Below are 14,831 nucleotides of genomic sequence, written 5' to 3'. Positions count from 1 at the left end.
GGCTACATAGCCTATCTTCTTACAGTCTTCCCACAAATTTTGGGGATTGTCAAGGCAGGCACACATGCCCTAAAGGCACCTCACACCTCAGAGCTGGGAGGGATCTCACAGGTCAACTCTCCAGGTAACTTTCACCAGTTCAGGATCCCCTGACTGACGGTGAAATGATGGGGAGGGCATGAACACAGCCCAAATGCTGGCAGCGACGGAACATCTAACACATGGGGTCTTCCTACTCCTATCGACAACCCCAGAAAAATAAAAGGAATGACTTACTTTCTTTTCTTTCTTTCCTTTTTTTTTTTTTTTTTTTTTAAACAGGTGAGTAAGGTGAGGCTTAAAGGGAACTAAGTTGCTGGAGTTCACCCAGCAGGTAAGTGAAGGAGCAGGCCTGGGTTAGTGTTTCTGGTTCCAGGACCCTGACCTCAGTCCCAGCCTCCTTGGTGGGACTTTGTGGGGAGGGGTGGTAGGTGAAAATGCCCAGGAACGCACCAGAGTGGAGGGTCTGGGCCTGGTAGATTCTGGTAGGCCTGAGTCAGCTCCTACCCCAGAGGCCTCCATGCTCCCTCCCTCGCTCCAGCCCAGACAGCAGTCCCCAGCCCGGCATGGAATTAAACAATCTGCCTCTCAGTGGCACTGCCTGGAAGGAAGATTGAGCGCTGCAAGGGAGGGGTGCCTTCCTCCTACCCTCCACGAAGATACCCCTATTGGTTTCCAGCAGCCCAAGCAGCTGGTTTGGGCTTAGAGAGTTTCTCTTTCTAGGGACCTCCTGAGACCGTGGGCTCACACTTTTCTTCTCCCGTGAGGAGTGAATGCTCCCGGTTTTGAGGAGAGGGTGAGGTAGTCCCCCCCCACCCATACTGCGTGCATTCAAGAGCAGAAACCTCACCAACCCCGTCTCCGCCCCTGAATGCCCCACTCCCCCCCACGCAAGTCCCTTCCCTCGACCACCACGCCGCCCACCGGATCACTCACCTCGGGCACTTAACACCGCCTTCCCCAGCAGGGGGCCGCTTCCGGAGATCCCAGGCAGGCCCGGGGAGTGGGCACAGCAAAACGGCTGGTAGTCTCTGCCCCTTCCGGGCTACAGAAAAGCCAAGTCAAAGTAAGGGGGCCCTGAGGGTGGGAGTGGAGCGGAGCCGCCTGGCCCCGAGGGTTGGGATGGGACGGCGGCTGGCAAGGGGCGCTGCGAGGGCCGGCCCCTCCGCGCTTTCCTGGGGGTCCGGGCGGCTGCCGTCGGGCCTGGGGTGGGATGCAGCTCCGTCCTCCGGCCCCCAGGGGGCGGCGCGGCGCCGCGTCCTCTGCCGCCCTGCGTTCCCTCCCTGCGGCCAGGAGGCGGCGCCCGTGGACGCCGGGCGGCGCGCTGTACCCGCCGTCGACGGCGGTGCGGTAGGTTCGAGGGCTCGGCAGGTTTGAGGGCTCGGCTACGCGATTCCGCGTCCCGGGGACGTGAGTGAGGCGGGCCGGCGAGGAGTGGGGCGTGGAGTCTCGTGGCGAGACAAGGCCCGGTTGGGCGGGTGTCGGCACTAGGCAGCACGGCGTCCACGCAATGGCGGCGGCCCATCCGCGTAGACCGTAGATCGGCAAAGCGTGGCGGGGAGTGTGCGTCCAAGCGTGGGGGCCCTCATGGCTAAGGCCCACCTGAGCGCGGTCGCGTGGGGACTGACCCCTGCTGTTCTCCCCTCTTCAGGTCTGAACTGCCGCTGCGTCTGTGCTCCCTCTGGGCACCAAGACCAGCCCCTCCTCTGGTCTAGTGCCTTCTGCCTGTCTCACCCACGGAGCCGTACCCCGACCATCACTAACCCATTCCCTGGAGGAGCAGAAGCCTCACACTGAGGGCCCAACCCCCTCTTACTTGGTCTGAGCAGGCCCACTCTTAAGGAGGGGGTGATGGAAGGGCCGCTGGAGGTTGGGGATGAGTCCCCGGACTCCCAGGGTCACGCCACTGACTGGAGGTTTGCAGTGTGCAGCTTCCAGGATGTCTGGGATGAAGGGGAACCTGTTCCCCCCCCGCAGGTTAAGGACCCCAATCCTCTGAGACCACCAGCAGGGACAGCCAAGGGAGAAGGGCTACAGGGCAGCCCCCTGCCTGGGGAGCCTCAGTCACCCCCAGGACAGATGGCTGTAGATGGGTCGGGGGATGGCCAGGGTTCCACATTGGGGGGTTCCTTACTCCAGTTAGAGGGACCAAAGCCCTCTGGAGTGGAGAGCCTCCTGTGCCCAATGTCCTCCCACCTTAGCCTCGCACAGGGTGAGAATGCTAGCCAAGGGGGAGGCTTGGCAAGGGACCAAGTTCCAAGCAGATTAATGCCAGCCTGCCTGGGTCCTGAGGGCTTAGACAGTGATCCTGTGGACCCTGGAGGCCCATTACCTCAGATGTCGTCAGAGCTACTGGAGTCAGGTAAGGGAGGCAGGGCCAAGGAGGTCTTGGAAGGGAGTGGGGGTTCCTGAAGGTGTGGAGGGCTCTCACCCTACTCCAGCTGGAGCCCAGGTCTGAGGAGGGGGTCTCTGGGTGGGTAGCCCAAGGCAGACCCAAACCATTTTCCTTCTGAAGACCTCAGTGGATCTAGCCTCCCTAAGCCTGCTGATTATCTCCTGGCTCAAGACCTGGCCTGGGAGCTGCTGGCCAGTGGCATGGCTACTCTGCCAGGTAGTTGGGAAAGACTGGAGGCAGGGGCAGGGGAGGTGACTTGATTGGGCAGGTGTTCACCGCCTTCTCCCCACAGGGACTCGGGATGTAGAAGGCCGGGCAGTGCTACTTCTCTGTGCCCATAGCCCTGCCTGGCTTCACCCCAAGTGCAGTAACCATGAACTCATCCGTCTCCTGCTCTACCTGCGCAGCATCCCCAGGTTGGGGGAGGAAGTTTGAGGGGTGGAGCTGAGCTGGGAGATGGCAAGTTTGGGGAATTAGATACTGAACTGAAGCCTCTCCTTTAGGCCCGAAGTACAGGCCATGGGTCTGACCGTGCTGGTGGACGCCCAGGTTTGTTCCCCAAGCTCTTCTCTCTTCTGGGGCCTCAGCCAACTGCAGGTGAGTACAGGATTGTAGCTTCTGCTGCCTTCAGTCATTCCTTTTGTGTAGGGTTGGGAACATGGTTGAATTCAAATACCTTGCAGGAAGCAGCCCCAGGGTCAGTGTACCAGGTGCTGCTACTGGGAAAGATGCCAGAGGATGTGCCTTCCAGGCTGCAGGTACTGAGCCATTTTGGCCAGGGGTGGAGATGGGCTGTTTCTCCACTAGGCCTCTGTCACCACTTTCTTTTCTGGCAGCTGCAGCAGCTGCCCTCTCATCAGAGCCTCCTGAACCACGTCTCCACCTCTGGGTTGCCAGCTTCAATGGGAGGAGGCCTGCCTTACTGCCACCAGGCCTGGCTGGACTTCCGGATGGTCAGTGCGGTGCATGGGGCATAGGGTGGGTGGCAGGCAACCTGGCCAGCAGAGGGGCCTCTTTGGAGTTGGCTTCAGCGGTGTAAAGCTGGCCCAGGGTCCAGGATGCGTGGGACCAGCACTGCACTACTCTGGTTATGCCTGCCCCTGCTTACAGCGTCTGGAAGCCCTACTGCGGAGCTGCCAGGTGGTTTGTGCCCTGCTCCAGGGGGCCATCGAGAGCATGAAAGCTGTGCCCCGGCCCATGGAGCCTGGGGTGAGTGTTCCCCAGGTGTCACTTTGCTGACACCTTTCCAAATGCTCCTTGACTCCCTCATTCTCCCCCATGGCCACCTCCACTGCCTGTTGCCTTAAATCGCAGGAAGTTGGTCGGCTGTTACGGCAGGCACGGGTCTTGATGCAGCACGTGCTAGACTCACCACGGCTAGCGTGGCTACAAGGCCAGGGGAGTTTGGAGCTGGCATGGCTGAAGCAAGAAGTCCCAGAGGTGACCCTGAGTCCAGACTACAGGTAGATGCAAACTCAGGTCGCAGATCTTGCCCCAGCTCACCACATCCTATGCTGGCTCAGAACCAGCCAGGATTGTGGTCCCAGGACAGGCTGGAGTGGAACAGGATAACTAAGAGCCCTAAGACCATGTACCCTGTACCAGGCCAGCAGTGGATGAGGTTGATGAACTCTATGGCCGCGTAGATGGACTGCTGCACCAACTGACCCTCCAGAGTAACCGGCGGGTACAGGCACTTGAGTTGGTCCAGACTCTGGAGGCCCAGCAGGGTGGACTGCACCAGGTGGGAACTCTGCCCAGATGGGCCCGCCCTCTCATCTCAAGCATGACCTCCACCCCACAACAGCATTCCTTTCCCCGCTTGTCCCCCTCCAGATTGAAGTGTGGCTGCAGCAGGTGGGCTGGCCAGCACTTGAGGAGCTAAGGGAGCCCTCCCTGGACATGCTGCTCCAGGCCCAAGGTCCTTTTCAGGACTTGGACCAGGTTGCCCAGGTGAGTTTGGTTACCTGTTTATTCCATAAGTATTGGGTCACTTTGCTGGGGACAGGGAGTGCTTTTCTCTCTTGGAATGTATAGTTAAGGTTAAGTAGAGAATAGGAGTTGTAATCACAGGTTCAAAGTTATGTATGTGTTTATAAACAGGCAGAAGCTCTGGAGAGAAGTAACGCAGGTGGTTCTACCTGAGTATATTGATAAAGACCTCACCCAGAGGGGGCGTTGGGCTAGCTTTCTTGAGATAAGGACTTTTTTTTTAAAGATTTTATTTATTTATTTGACAGAGAGAGAGCACAAGGAGGCAGAGAGGCAGGCAGAGAGAGAGCGGGGGAAGCAGGCTCCCTGCCAAGCAGCCCGATGCAGGGCTCGATCCCAGGACCCTGAGACCATGACCCGAGCCAAAGGCAGAGGCTCAACCCTCTGAGCCACCCAGGCGCCCCTTGAGATAAGGACTTTTGAACTGAAAGCTGAAAAATAGATCTGGGTTAATCAGGAGGGAGAGGGGTTGGGGTTAAGAGACATTCCAGGCTGAGGGAGCAAACAGCATGTGCAAAGATTCTGTGGCAGGAGGGAGCATGGGTTGCCTGAGGAGCCATAAGCAGGACAGTGAGGTTGAGATGCAATGCAGAAAAGGGAGGGAGAATGGAGTGAGATGAGGTGAAATGAGGCTGGAAAAGTAGTGGCCAAGTTTCTGGGTTCTGTCACAGTGTAAAATCTAAGTGGGAAGGTCACATAACGAGATCCACATTCTCAGATTATCATCTTAGTTTCTGGGTAGACAGTGATGTGAATGATGTCTGTGTAGAGTCGGCAGATGCAGTCGCAGTGGCCCACAGAGAATGATGCTTTCCCTGGCCAGATGGTGGCAGAGGAGATTGATTGGGAAATTGCTGGGATTTGATGGTGGATACATAGTAAGAAGGAGAGGGGGGTTGCAGGGGTGAATGAGTGCCATTCCCTGAGAGAGGGGCCGGGAGACAAGGGCATTCTGGGGGAAGGGGATTCATCAGTGCAGTCTTGGGTGTGCTTTGGAGATGGCCATGAGGGAATGAGGCCCATGGGTATTGGCCTAGAACTCAGAGAACAGGGTGTAGAGGGTCACTTGGTGGATGTGGGTGTGTGGACGACATTTGAAGTCGGTCACACAAGATTGCCTGAGGCGAGAGAGAGTGGACTGTGTTCAGGAGCATCAGTGTTTAATGGCCCAGGTGAGGGATGGGGAGCAGAGGAGGAACCACCAGAGAAGGATGAGGAGAGTCAGGTGAGTGGAGAGTTGTCGGGGAGCTAGCAGAGAGAGGACTAGAGGCTGCTGAGCGGTGGTCAGATGAGGCCCGAGAAGGGCTGGGGATGGAGGTGGCACTGAGGTTGCATTAGGTTGACAGGGTGAAGAAGCAATGGTACCAAGGATAACAACCTCTCTAGGAAGTTTGGCTGTGGAGAGGGGCACAGAGACAGAGGGGAGTTGGGGGGTGGGCAAGGGAAGGTCTTCAGTCATAGGAGAGACTTGACAATGATATATACAGATGTCTGTGAAAGGACTGCTTTGGGCTAGACCACCAGGCCCAGATCGCTGAGCCCAGTCTCTGTCTCCAGGAGCAGGTCAGGCGAGGGGAGAAGTTTCTACAGCCACTGGCTGGCTGGGAGGCTGCTGAGCTGGGCCCTATTGGGGCCCGCTTTCTGGCTCTGCAAGCCCAGCTGACTGACTTCTCCAGAGCTTTGGCCCGGCAGCGGCAGCGGCTGGCAGATGCGGAGAAGCTCTCCCATTTTTTCAAGCAGGTAGGTGGGGTGTCCTGACCTTGGCTGCAGGTGGTCAGTGGGAATGGAGGGGTGGCTGTCTAACCCCTGGGCTCTTTCAGGACACTCTGCCTGTTCTCTCTCCTTGTCTTCAGGTTGACCCCAAAATCCAACCACTGGGGGGATATGGCCTGAGTCATTATCCTGTGGGAATGGGGAGTGGGTTGAAGGGAAGGCTCGGTGGTCTTGGTGGGTTCCACCTTCACTGCCTCTCCTGGCTTGGTGTTACAGGCCTCGACCTGGGCTGAGGCAGGGCAGCAGGTGCTGGCAGAGCTGGAGCAGGAGCACCCTGGGGTCGTGCTGCAACGGCTGCAGTTGCATTGGACCAAGCACCCTGACTTGCCTCCTGCCCACTTCCGAAAAATGTGGGCTCTGGCCACAGGGTTGGGTTTTGAGAGCATCCGCCAGGAGTGCCGCTGGGCCTGGGCACGATGCCAGGACACCTGGCTGGCCCTGGACCAGAAGCTAGAGGCTGCACTGAAGCCACCACTGACCACGACCATGACCACGACGGGCAGCACAGCCAGCCTGTGTGTCAGACGCATCCCACCTGCATCTGCTACCCCTCCCTTGAGGAAGGCACATAGCCTTGATCAGAATTTGGGGCAGAGTCTCAGAGAGCCTGCCCACCACTGCCACCATGTGGCCACTGCGGCTACCTGCCACAGACCGGAGGCTGGAGGGGGTGCCCAGTCAGGGTCATCCCCTCCCATGCCTCTGCCAAGCAGCTCTGACCCTAGGAGCCCCAGCAGGTGCAGCCAGTGGGCAGGGCAGGGAGGGCAGTGGCAGGAGAGAGGTCTTGAATCCTGATTCCACCTCTCTGGTAGGCTTCAGCTGGTGCTGGCGGAGATGGTGTCTACAGAGCGGGAGTATGTCCGTGCTCTTGACTACACCATGGAGAACTACTTCCCAGAGCTGGAGCGCCCCGATGTGCCCCAGGGCCTCCGTGGCCAGCGCGCCCACCTCTTTGGCAATCTGGAGAAGCTGCGGGACTTCCACTGTCATTTCTTCCTGCGTGAGCTGGAGGCCTGTACCCAGCACCCATCCCGAGTAGCCTATGCCTTCCTGCGTCACGTAAGCCTCCCACAGGCCACATGGCCCCTAGCCGATTCTGTCACACTCAACAAAGAGCTCCTGGGTACATGCTTGGTTCCAGGCTCTCTGATGGGTACAGCTGTAAGCAAGACCAGCAGGGTCCCTGTCCCTTTGGATGCTCATATTTTAGTAGAAGAGACATAAAAGTAAAAAAGGGAATTCCATATTATAGTTGGAGCTAGGAAGAAAATAACCAGGATAGATCGATGATAGTGAATTAGTGGTGGGGCAGGAGTGGGGCAGTTAGAGGCCTCTTTAAGGAACTGATGTTTAAGCTGGGGCCAGAGGGCAGGGCTAGAGTTGGCGTGTTCCATCCAGAGGAAAGATGAAGTTTAAAGGAAGAGACCAGTCAAAGCGGCCAAGTGTAGTGAGCAAGAGAAGGTGAGGGGTCTGAGGTGAGGGGTCCCGGAGTTGTGTTCCCAGAGCAGCGGGAGGAGCAAAGGCCCTGTGGGCAAGCGCCACTCTGCACAGTGCTTGTTCTTGCCACATTTACCTCACATTCAAAGCCAGGTAGATTGGATCGGGGGAGGCTTCCCTGGGAGCTGTTTGTTGGCATTTTGGTCCTCTCAAGCTGAGGGCATCTGGCCCATGGGGGCCAGACTTTGGGAGCTGGCCCCCTTGCACCCAGGCTGAGCTGTGTGTCCTCACAGAGGGTGCAGTTCGGGATGTATGCGCTCTACAGCAAGAATAAACCTCGCTCCGATGCCCTGATGACCAGCTTTGGTCATACCTTCTTCAAGGTAGATGGGCCTGAGACTGTATGGGAGGAGGGGCTGGAGGAAGCACCCCAAAGCCACCTAACGGTCTTCCGTGCACCCGTCAGGACAAGCAGCAAATGCTGGGGGACCACCTGGACCTGGCCTCCTACCTGCTGAAGCCCATTCAGCGCATGAGCAAGTATGCGCTGCTGCTACAGGAGCTGGCACGGGCCTGCGGGGGCGCCGTGCAGGAGCTGAGTGCCCTACAGGCAGCCCAGAGCCTCGTGCGCTTCCAGCTGCGACACGGCAATGACCTGCTGGCCATGGATGCCATTCAGGGCTGTGATGTGAGTCATGCCAGGCTGTGGTGGGCAGGTGCAGTGGGTGTGGAGGGGAGGGGACGGCAGAGGCTGGGCACTCACTGGGCACCATCTTGGCAGGTTAACCTCAAGGAACAGGGGCAGCTGGTGAGACAGGATGAGTTTATGGTGCGCACTGGGCGCCGTAAGTCCTTGCGCCGCGTTTTTCTCTTTGAGGAGCTGCTGCTCTTCAGCAAGCCTCGCCGAGGACCCACAGGCACAGACACATTTGCCTATAAGCGTTCCTTCAAGGTAGGCCCACCCCACCCCTCCCATGCTCCTTGCCCCCACCTCCCCCAGTGCCTCATCAAGCCTCTCTTCTGACCTCGCAGATGGCAGACCTGGGCCTCACGGAGTGCTGTGGGGAGAGCAACCTACGGTTTGAGATCTGGTTCCGCCGTCGCAAGGCCAGGGACACCTTTGTGCTGCAGGCTGCCAGCTTGGCCACCAAGCAGGCTTGGACAGCTGACATTTCTCGTCTGCTCTGGAGGCAGGCCATCCACAACAAGGGTGTGTCCCTGCCCCCTACTTCAATATAAGGTCCCCTCTCTGGACAGCTTACAGTGTCCCACAGGGGCCCAGGCAGGCCTAGGGGCCTGGAAATGCTTGGGAGCAGGGAGGTCCAGCAGCAGCAGCCAGTGTAGGGGAAAGAACTTCCAAGTCAGGCAGTCCTGCTATCACTGTACCTGACTACAGGACACAGTATTAATCTCTCTGAGTATCAGAGGCCTTATATTTAAAAGGGCAACTGTGATTATTGGGAGGAGAGCATGGAACCAAGAAAGGCTCTGTGCACAGGATAGCTAATCTGCAGGGTATGGATGTACAGGAAAGACTTACTCAAGGGAGTGGGTAGACAGAGGCCAAGGACAAGGCTGATGTCCAGAGAGCCCTCACCTATGCCCCATCTCCACCCAGAAGTACGCATGGCTGAGATGGTGTCCATGGGTGTGGGGAGCAAGGCCTTCTGGGACATCACCCCCAGCAAGGAAGCTATCAGCGACCGCACCGTCAACTACGTCCTGAAGTGCAGAGGTAGCGGGAAGCCTGGTGGGGGTGTGGGAGGAAGGCTGCATGGGAGGCAACGTGGACCTTTGTCAGCCCTTTCCTGTACTCCCTTCAGGACCCTGGCCCAGGTAGGCTCTGGTCTGTCCCAACCTGACCTTCTCTCTTATGCAGAAGTTCGCTCTCGGGCCTCTATTGCTGTGGCCCCGTTTGACTGTGACAGCCCCTACCTGGGGGCCTTGAGTTCCCTTCCTGGAGACCCTGCCTCTTGCTCTGTACTGGGGTCCCTCAATCTGCACCTGTACAGAGACCCGGCTCTTCTGGGACTCCGGTGGCCCCTGTATTCTGCCAGCTTCCCAGAGGAAGCAGCACTGGAGGCCGAAGTGGAGCTGGGCAGTCAGCTGTCTTTGAGTAGGTCTGGGCTTAGCCAGAAGCGGGATGGTATCGTGTAGGGTCTGGCCCTCCCTTGCTGACAGCTAACCTTCCTCCTCCCTAGCTCCTGAGGACTCAGAGGTCTCATCCCAGTGCCTATCAGCCAGTGGATCCAGTGGGTCTGACAGCAGCTGTGTGTCAGGGCAGGCCCTGGGCAGGGGACTTGAGGACTTGTCCTGTGTGAGTACCATTTTGTCTTGTATCTACCAGCCCCAGCCCAGGCCTATGGCTGCCTTTCCTTTAGGAGGGATGGGGGTGGGTGGGTGGGTGGGCCAGGGCCATACCCCAGACATCCCTGCTGGACCCTGAGTTGAGGAAACAGGCAGTCATGCCTAGCTTGTCAACCACAGGTCTGAGCCCGGGCTGGAAGTCAGGCAGTGGATCCAGGAGCTTTTGCCCAAGAAACATCACCTCTCTCAGGATCTGCTGTGACCAGAGTGTGGTTGCCACCTGGGCCACCTCCAGCCCACATGCACTGCCCTATTGACTACTCTTTCTGATGTCTGTGCCCACTGGCAGACTGGCAGGGACCTCTCCTAGGGAGCCTGGCCACAAGCCTGAGTGACTACCCTGATCCTGAGCTTCTGGTCCCATGTCTCCTCCTTCTGTTCCTTCTGCAGTTCCCACCCCAGTTATGAGTTAGGATTAGGCTAGAGCAGAGTGTGGGTGTTTCCCTGCTCTAGGCTGGTGGGGCACCAAGTGGCTCTGGGCAGCGACTGGACTGCCCCCACCCTCAGGAGGAACATAGGTGGGTTCCCAGCAGTTGCTTCCCAACTCCTAGTCTCAAAGCCAACCTTCTCAAACTTAGGGGAAGCCCACAGCTGCTGTGCCCTTAACCCTTGACTGCCCTGGCTGCCCACGCCCAGCTCTTCTTTCCTGGGTCAGTTTGGTTATAATGACTCCACATCTTTTGAATAACTTTCAGTTAGAGTGTTATCTAAAATTATTTCACTGGTTCTTAGGTCTTTGATGTCTCAGAGAGTCCAGGCCCTTGACTTGTAAATTACTCTTTATTTATAATAAAAATAGACTGATACACCCTCAGTTGGGGACACACATTCTTAAAATGAGCCTTGGCAGGTGGGGGTATGTGAGGGCATCATTTCTGGTCACCCTAGCCCTCTTGTAAGTACTTGCCCAGGATAGAATAAGAGACAGACCTAGACAGGCCCCTCTGGATGAGCAGGTCCACGCAGCGACCATATTTCCTGGCGAAAGGCAGTGTGAGCTAGAAGGAAAGGCTCATTTTATCCCCTGCTTCTTGGCTGGTTGTCTACCCTAGCTCTGTGGGTGTGTGGGGGGAGGGTCCTCCCATCTGGGAGCAGGGTAGGGATAGGGCAAGGCCTGTTAGTGGGGACCTTTGATGCTCAGTTCTGCCCAAAGGCCTCTCACAAGGCTCTGGCTGGGAGTGGCTACCAGAATGACCAGAGGGTCAAAAATGTATGTTTCGGGCCACTGGTTTTCCATTTTCTAGCTGTAGATGCTGACTTCACCATTCTAATCAATAGACCAGCCAGAGGCCTAATAGTAACTGGGAACCAGTGTGTTTAGGGTGAAAAGTATTATAATAATGTACTTGACTGCAGAAATAACAAATTAAGGAGAAATAAGCTGAATCTTTTTCACCTACAATGTTAAAAACTTAAAACTCTAAAATTATTTTAAGGAATAAAAAAAACAAAAACAAAAAAACCTGGGTCAAACCTGGGTCATTCCTTTCACCTTATTGAACATTTTTTTGGTAAAGAATGCTTTTAAAAGCAGCTTATACATGAAAGGAATGTACGAAAGTGAAGGTGAAATTGGTATCACCCATCAAAAAGGTCTGACTCCTACTAGTTTTTCTGGCTTCAGCACCCCCAAAACTTGGGCTCATGTGATGTGCTTCCCAAGCATGGGCAGGGTATTAGTAATGAAGGCAAAATTGGTATCATTGGAGGAAATCTACAAAAACCAGTGGCCCGCATACTGCTTTTTGATCACTCTGGGCTGGTTAATTTCAGCCACTGTTTCTCCCTCCTTGGGACTGGGGACCAGAGGTTAGCTGCCTGCCATGCCTTCTGGGCACTGCTCGCTTGGCCCTCAAGCAGCAAGACAGTGTCCATTTGAGGTGTCCACAGGGTCAGCATTCCCAGTGGGGTACAGGTGGCCCTCACCTCCACCCAGCTGTACAGGCGTTCCTGGGTGTGCCGGTCATCCTTGAAGCCGGTGATGGCCAGCAAGTCCACCACAAACTGCTTGGGGCTGATGTGCAGGGTCTGCCAGAAGAGCCCCTGGTCAGGCAGGGCTGGAAGCAGCTGCCTGACACACATTTGCTCCCTGCCTGTCAGAGTGGGATGCAGAACAGGGCTTGCCTTGGTCTGTAGGAGCTACAGGGATCAGGGGCCACTGTCATGCCAAACTCCTCTTGGTCAAGGCTTGGTTCAGATGACACTGCCCTGTCTTCCTGTTTGTGTGCTTCTTGCCCCCCTTGTGCCCCTGACCTATTCCCCTTGACTTGCTTCCCTTTGCCTGGCACCACTTACTGTGGGGAAAGGGGGACCAGACAGGTGGAGAAGAAACAAGGTCTGGGGCCTGGCAAACATACCCACAGCCGGTTGGTCAGGGAGACCACCTTGGCTGTCATGGCCTTGGGGTCCTTTTGCCTGATGGAATCCAGGATGATGTCAGTCAGGAAGCGATGACATTTTTGTGCATAAAACATCTCTTCCCAGGACAGAGAGAAACTCAGGAAAGTCACCTCTGTGGAAGAGAGAGTGGATATGGCCACACTTGCCTGCAGCTAAGGCCTTAGAGCCCACCTGGAGGAAGGGGAGATGCATAGGGCTCCTGAGGGAGACTTTTCCTGAAGTACCCCGGGTAGGGGCTCAGGCATCTCCACAAGGAAGCACAGGGCCAGGTATGGCTTCAATCTCTCACCTCTGGGCTGAGGGCTGGATGTAGTTGGTGTATGCCTGAGGTTGTCCATCTGTGTGGTGTAGATGATGCTGTCCTCAAAGAACATGCAGGAGCCATCGCTGCCCACCACGGGGGGATGGGTCACTTTGAGGATGACCCCTGCATTATCCACCTCACTGGCCTCAAGCAGAGGCTGCTCAGGGCCAGGGCTTTCTGTGAAAACAACATGGGATGGGGGTCCTTCTTAAGCCACTTTGGGGACCAAGCAGGGAAGGGTTCTCTGGTGTCAGACCAGCACAGTCAGTCACCCCAGCCTTCTAGCAGCTTCTGCCTCCAGCTTCTCAGAAGTAGCACCCTCTGCTGGTAGGGGCCTGTCCTGGCCTTCCTCTCTCCATTGTTGTAGAAGCTTTACAAGCCCAACCCTACATTTCAGAACTCCAAGGAACTCTCCGAATTCCTCTTGAACTAAGGCAAGTATTAACTAGAGTTGGTAATACCCTACCTGGGGGACTGGAAATTGTTGGAAAACTGTAAAATGAGAGGAGCTTTTGATACATGTCCACTCTGAAGAGTATGTTTGACAGACCAACTCAGGCCTCACAGGCAGGGCCCAAGGAGGTGCCTCGAAGGAGGGCCCTAAGCCTTTAAAAGGGAAGGCAACAGAATACTGTAGAAAGACTTTGAGGGAGCAGAGGAAACAGCCCAACATGGCAGTTCTCAGCATACTCCCCTAGGTTGTCTCCACACTGCTCCACCACATATAACGTGCCTCTCTTCAGCTCCTTCTCCTGTCCATTCCGCCTTAGTCATCACCCACCCTCCTGCAGTCACACAAGCCAGAAACCTGGCCTCTCTCTTGCTGGATCCTTCCCTACTTCCTCCCCCAACTGCCTAGACTGTTTGATCTAGAATGACCTTACACTTCTAACACTCCTGCTTCTGCTGCTACATTTCCTCTACTCCTGGAGCAAACTCTCTGAATGCACACGTGACTACTTGCTCCCTTGTTTAAAATTCTTCAGTGGCTGCCCACACCCCATAGAATCAGAATAAAGTACCAGGTCCTGAACTTGGCCCACAAGACCTGTCCTGCTCAATTACATCTTCAGTCCTATTTCCGGTCACTTCCCTACATGAAACCTGGCCTCCAGAGCTAGACAAAAGACCTGTGTTTCCACAAGCACCCAAGACTTTTCCTTCCTTCCCCTGCTCACTCCCCAACCCCCAGCCTTCTTTGTGCTCCTGTTATTTCACAGACACCCTCTTCCCATATGCTTCATGCAGGCTCTTAGCCCCACAAGGCATGCCAGTGTGCTGGTCATCTCTGCTGCTTGGCAGAGCTGGTGTCAGTGAATAGAGTGTTCTAGTCCCCCTTTGTCACTAATTCACTCTATGATCTTGGCCAAGGTTTGCCCTCTCTGTGGTTAAATGAGACTTAGGTCAGTGATGGGACAGGACTCACCTTTCTCTCTTGGCTTCTTGCCCCAGTCCTTTAGCGTAACAGCTCTTTTCACAGGGAAGTACGGCTTAAAGGTTGGCTCTGGCCCCTTGTCTTTGGCTCCAGCTCCAGCCCCTGCCAGTGGGCCCAGGTCCTTCTCTGAGCCTGTGGAATGGCCTTTCCAGGAAGCTGAGGTGCTGGGCTGGGAAGGAGCCTCACTTCCTGAAGGGAGCTGCAGGGTAGCCTCCTCCATGGAGCTGCTCCGGGCGACTGGCAGTGGCTGGAATTCCCACTGTTTGCAATTGACCATGTCCCATTCCCTCACCAGGGAAATGAGTTTTTGCATGGGGGTGACAGGAGGGTCTTTGGTTTCAGATTTCTGTGTGAGGTTGACTGTGGTGCATTTCTTCTTGGGAGGACTCTCAGGGTGGGCCCCCCAGTATCTGGGGTTGGCACATAGGCCAGGACACTGGGAGTATGTGCTAGGATTGCCCGCCCTCTTGGCACCTCGGCACAGGGACACCTGGATGGTCCGGGAGTACTGCTCAGACTCCTCCATCTGGCTGGATCTGGCCAGGGTCCCCTTGGCCTTGTTCCATGGAATCCTGTCATTGCAGTCTTGGAAGTCCACGGGCATGCAGGCTGTGGTCTGGGGAAGGAGGACACAGCAGTTCTGGGAATGTTGTGCTTCCACATTGAAGCTTCACCTGAGAAGAATAATC

General features: G+C 56.2%; 2 protein-coding genes across 8 annotated transcripts in view; one reads left to right on the top strand and one right to left on the bottom strand.

Moving 5' to 3' along the window:
- The first annotated feature begins 846 nt into the window (after positions 1–846).
- On the top strand, positions 847–10,832 carry PLEKHG4 (pleckstrin homology and RhoGEF domain containing G4). 4 transcript variants are annotated; one of them, XM_032854209.1, is made up of 23 exons: positions 848–1,105; positions 1,279–1,389; positions 1,691–2,401; positions 2,555–2,650; positions 2,727–2,850; positions 2,938–3,031; positions 3,118–3,192; positions 3,271–3,387; positions 3,545–3,643; positions 3,749–3,897; positions 4,040–4,178; positions 4,271–4,387; positions 5,984–6,166; positions 6,416–6,936; positions 7,012–7,258; positions 7,930–8,019; positions 8,103–8,324; positions 8,418–8,588; positions 8,669–8,846; positions 9,255–9,371; positions 9,516–9,752; positions 9,838–9,953; positions 10,124–10,832. In XM_032854209.1, the coding sequence occupies exons 3-23, from the start codon at positions 1,891–1,893 to the stop codon at positions 10,127–10,129; spliced, it is 3,609 nt and encodes a 1,202-aa protein (XP_032710100.1). In that variant the 5' UTR covers positions 848–1,105; positions 1,279–1,389; positions 1,691–1,890; the 3' UTR covers positions 10,130–10,832. The 4 variants fall into 4 exon arrangements, with proteins under 4 accessions (XP_032710104.1, XP_032710100.1, XP_032710101.1 ...); XM_032854213.1 differs by lacking the exon at positions 10,124–10,832 and having other exon boundaries at positions 847–1,105; positions 9,649–9,752; positions 9,838–9,943; XM_032854210.1 differs by lacking the exons at positions 848–1,105; positions 1,279–1,389 and adding an exon at positions 1,404–1,449.
- Positions 10,781–14,831, bottom strand: part of KCTD19 (potassium channel tetramerization domain containing 19) — a 30,511-nt gene continuing 26,460 nt past the window's right edge. For all 4 annotated transcript variants that reach the window (XM_032854222.1, XM_032854220.1, XM_032854223.1 and 1 more), the window contains exons 12-16: positions 14,134–14,758; positions 12,693–12,884; positions 12,361–12,515; positions 11,930–12,031; positions 10,781–11,001 (exon numbers count right to left, since the gene is read on the bottom strand). In XM_032854222.1, coding sequence (XP_032710113.1) covers positions 10,888–11,001; positions 11,930–12,031; positions 12,361–12,515; positions 12,693–12,884; positions 14,134–14,758 — 1,188 coding nt within the window. In that variant the 3' untranslated portion in view covers positions 10,781–10,887. The remainder of the gene's footprint in view (positions 11,002–11,929; positions 12,032–12,360; positions 12,516–12,692; positions 12,885–14,133; positions 14,759–14,831) is intronic.

This window comes from Lontra canadensis, unplaced genomic scaffold, assembly GCF_010015895.1.
Source record: "Lontra canadensis isolate GAN:19392208 unplaced genomic scaffold, GSC_riverotter_1.0 scaffold8, whole genome shotgun sequence".
NCBI classification, from domain to species: Eukaryota; Metazoa; Chordata; class Mammalia; order Carnivora; family Mustelidae; genus Lontra; species Lontra canadensis.
Note: the sequence above shows the minus strand (reverse complement) of the source record. Positions and strands in the feature narration are given on the sequence as shown.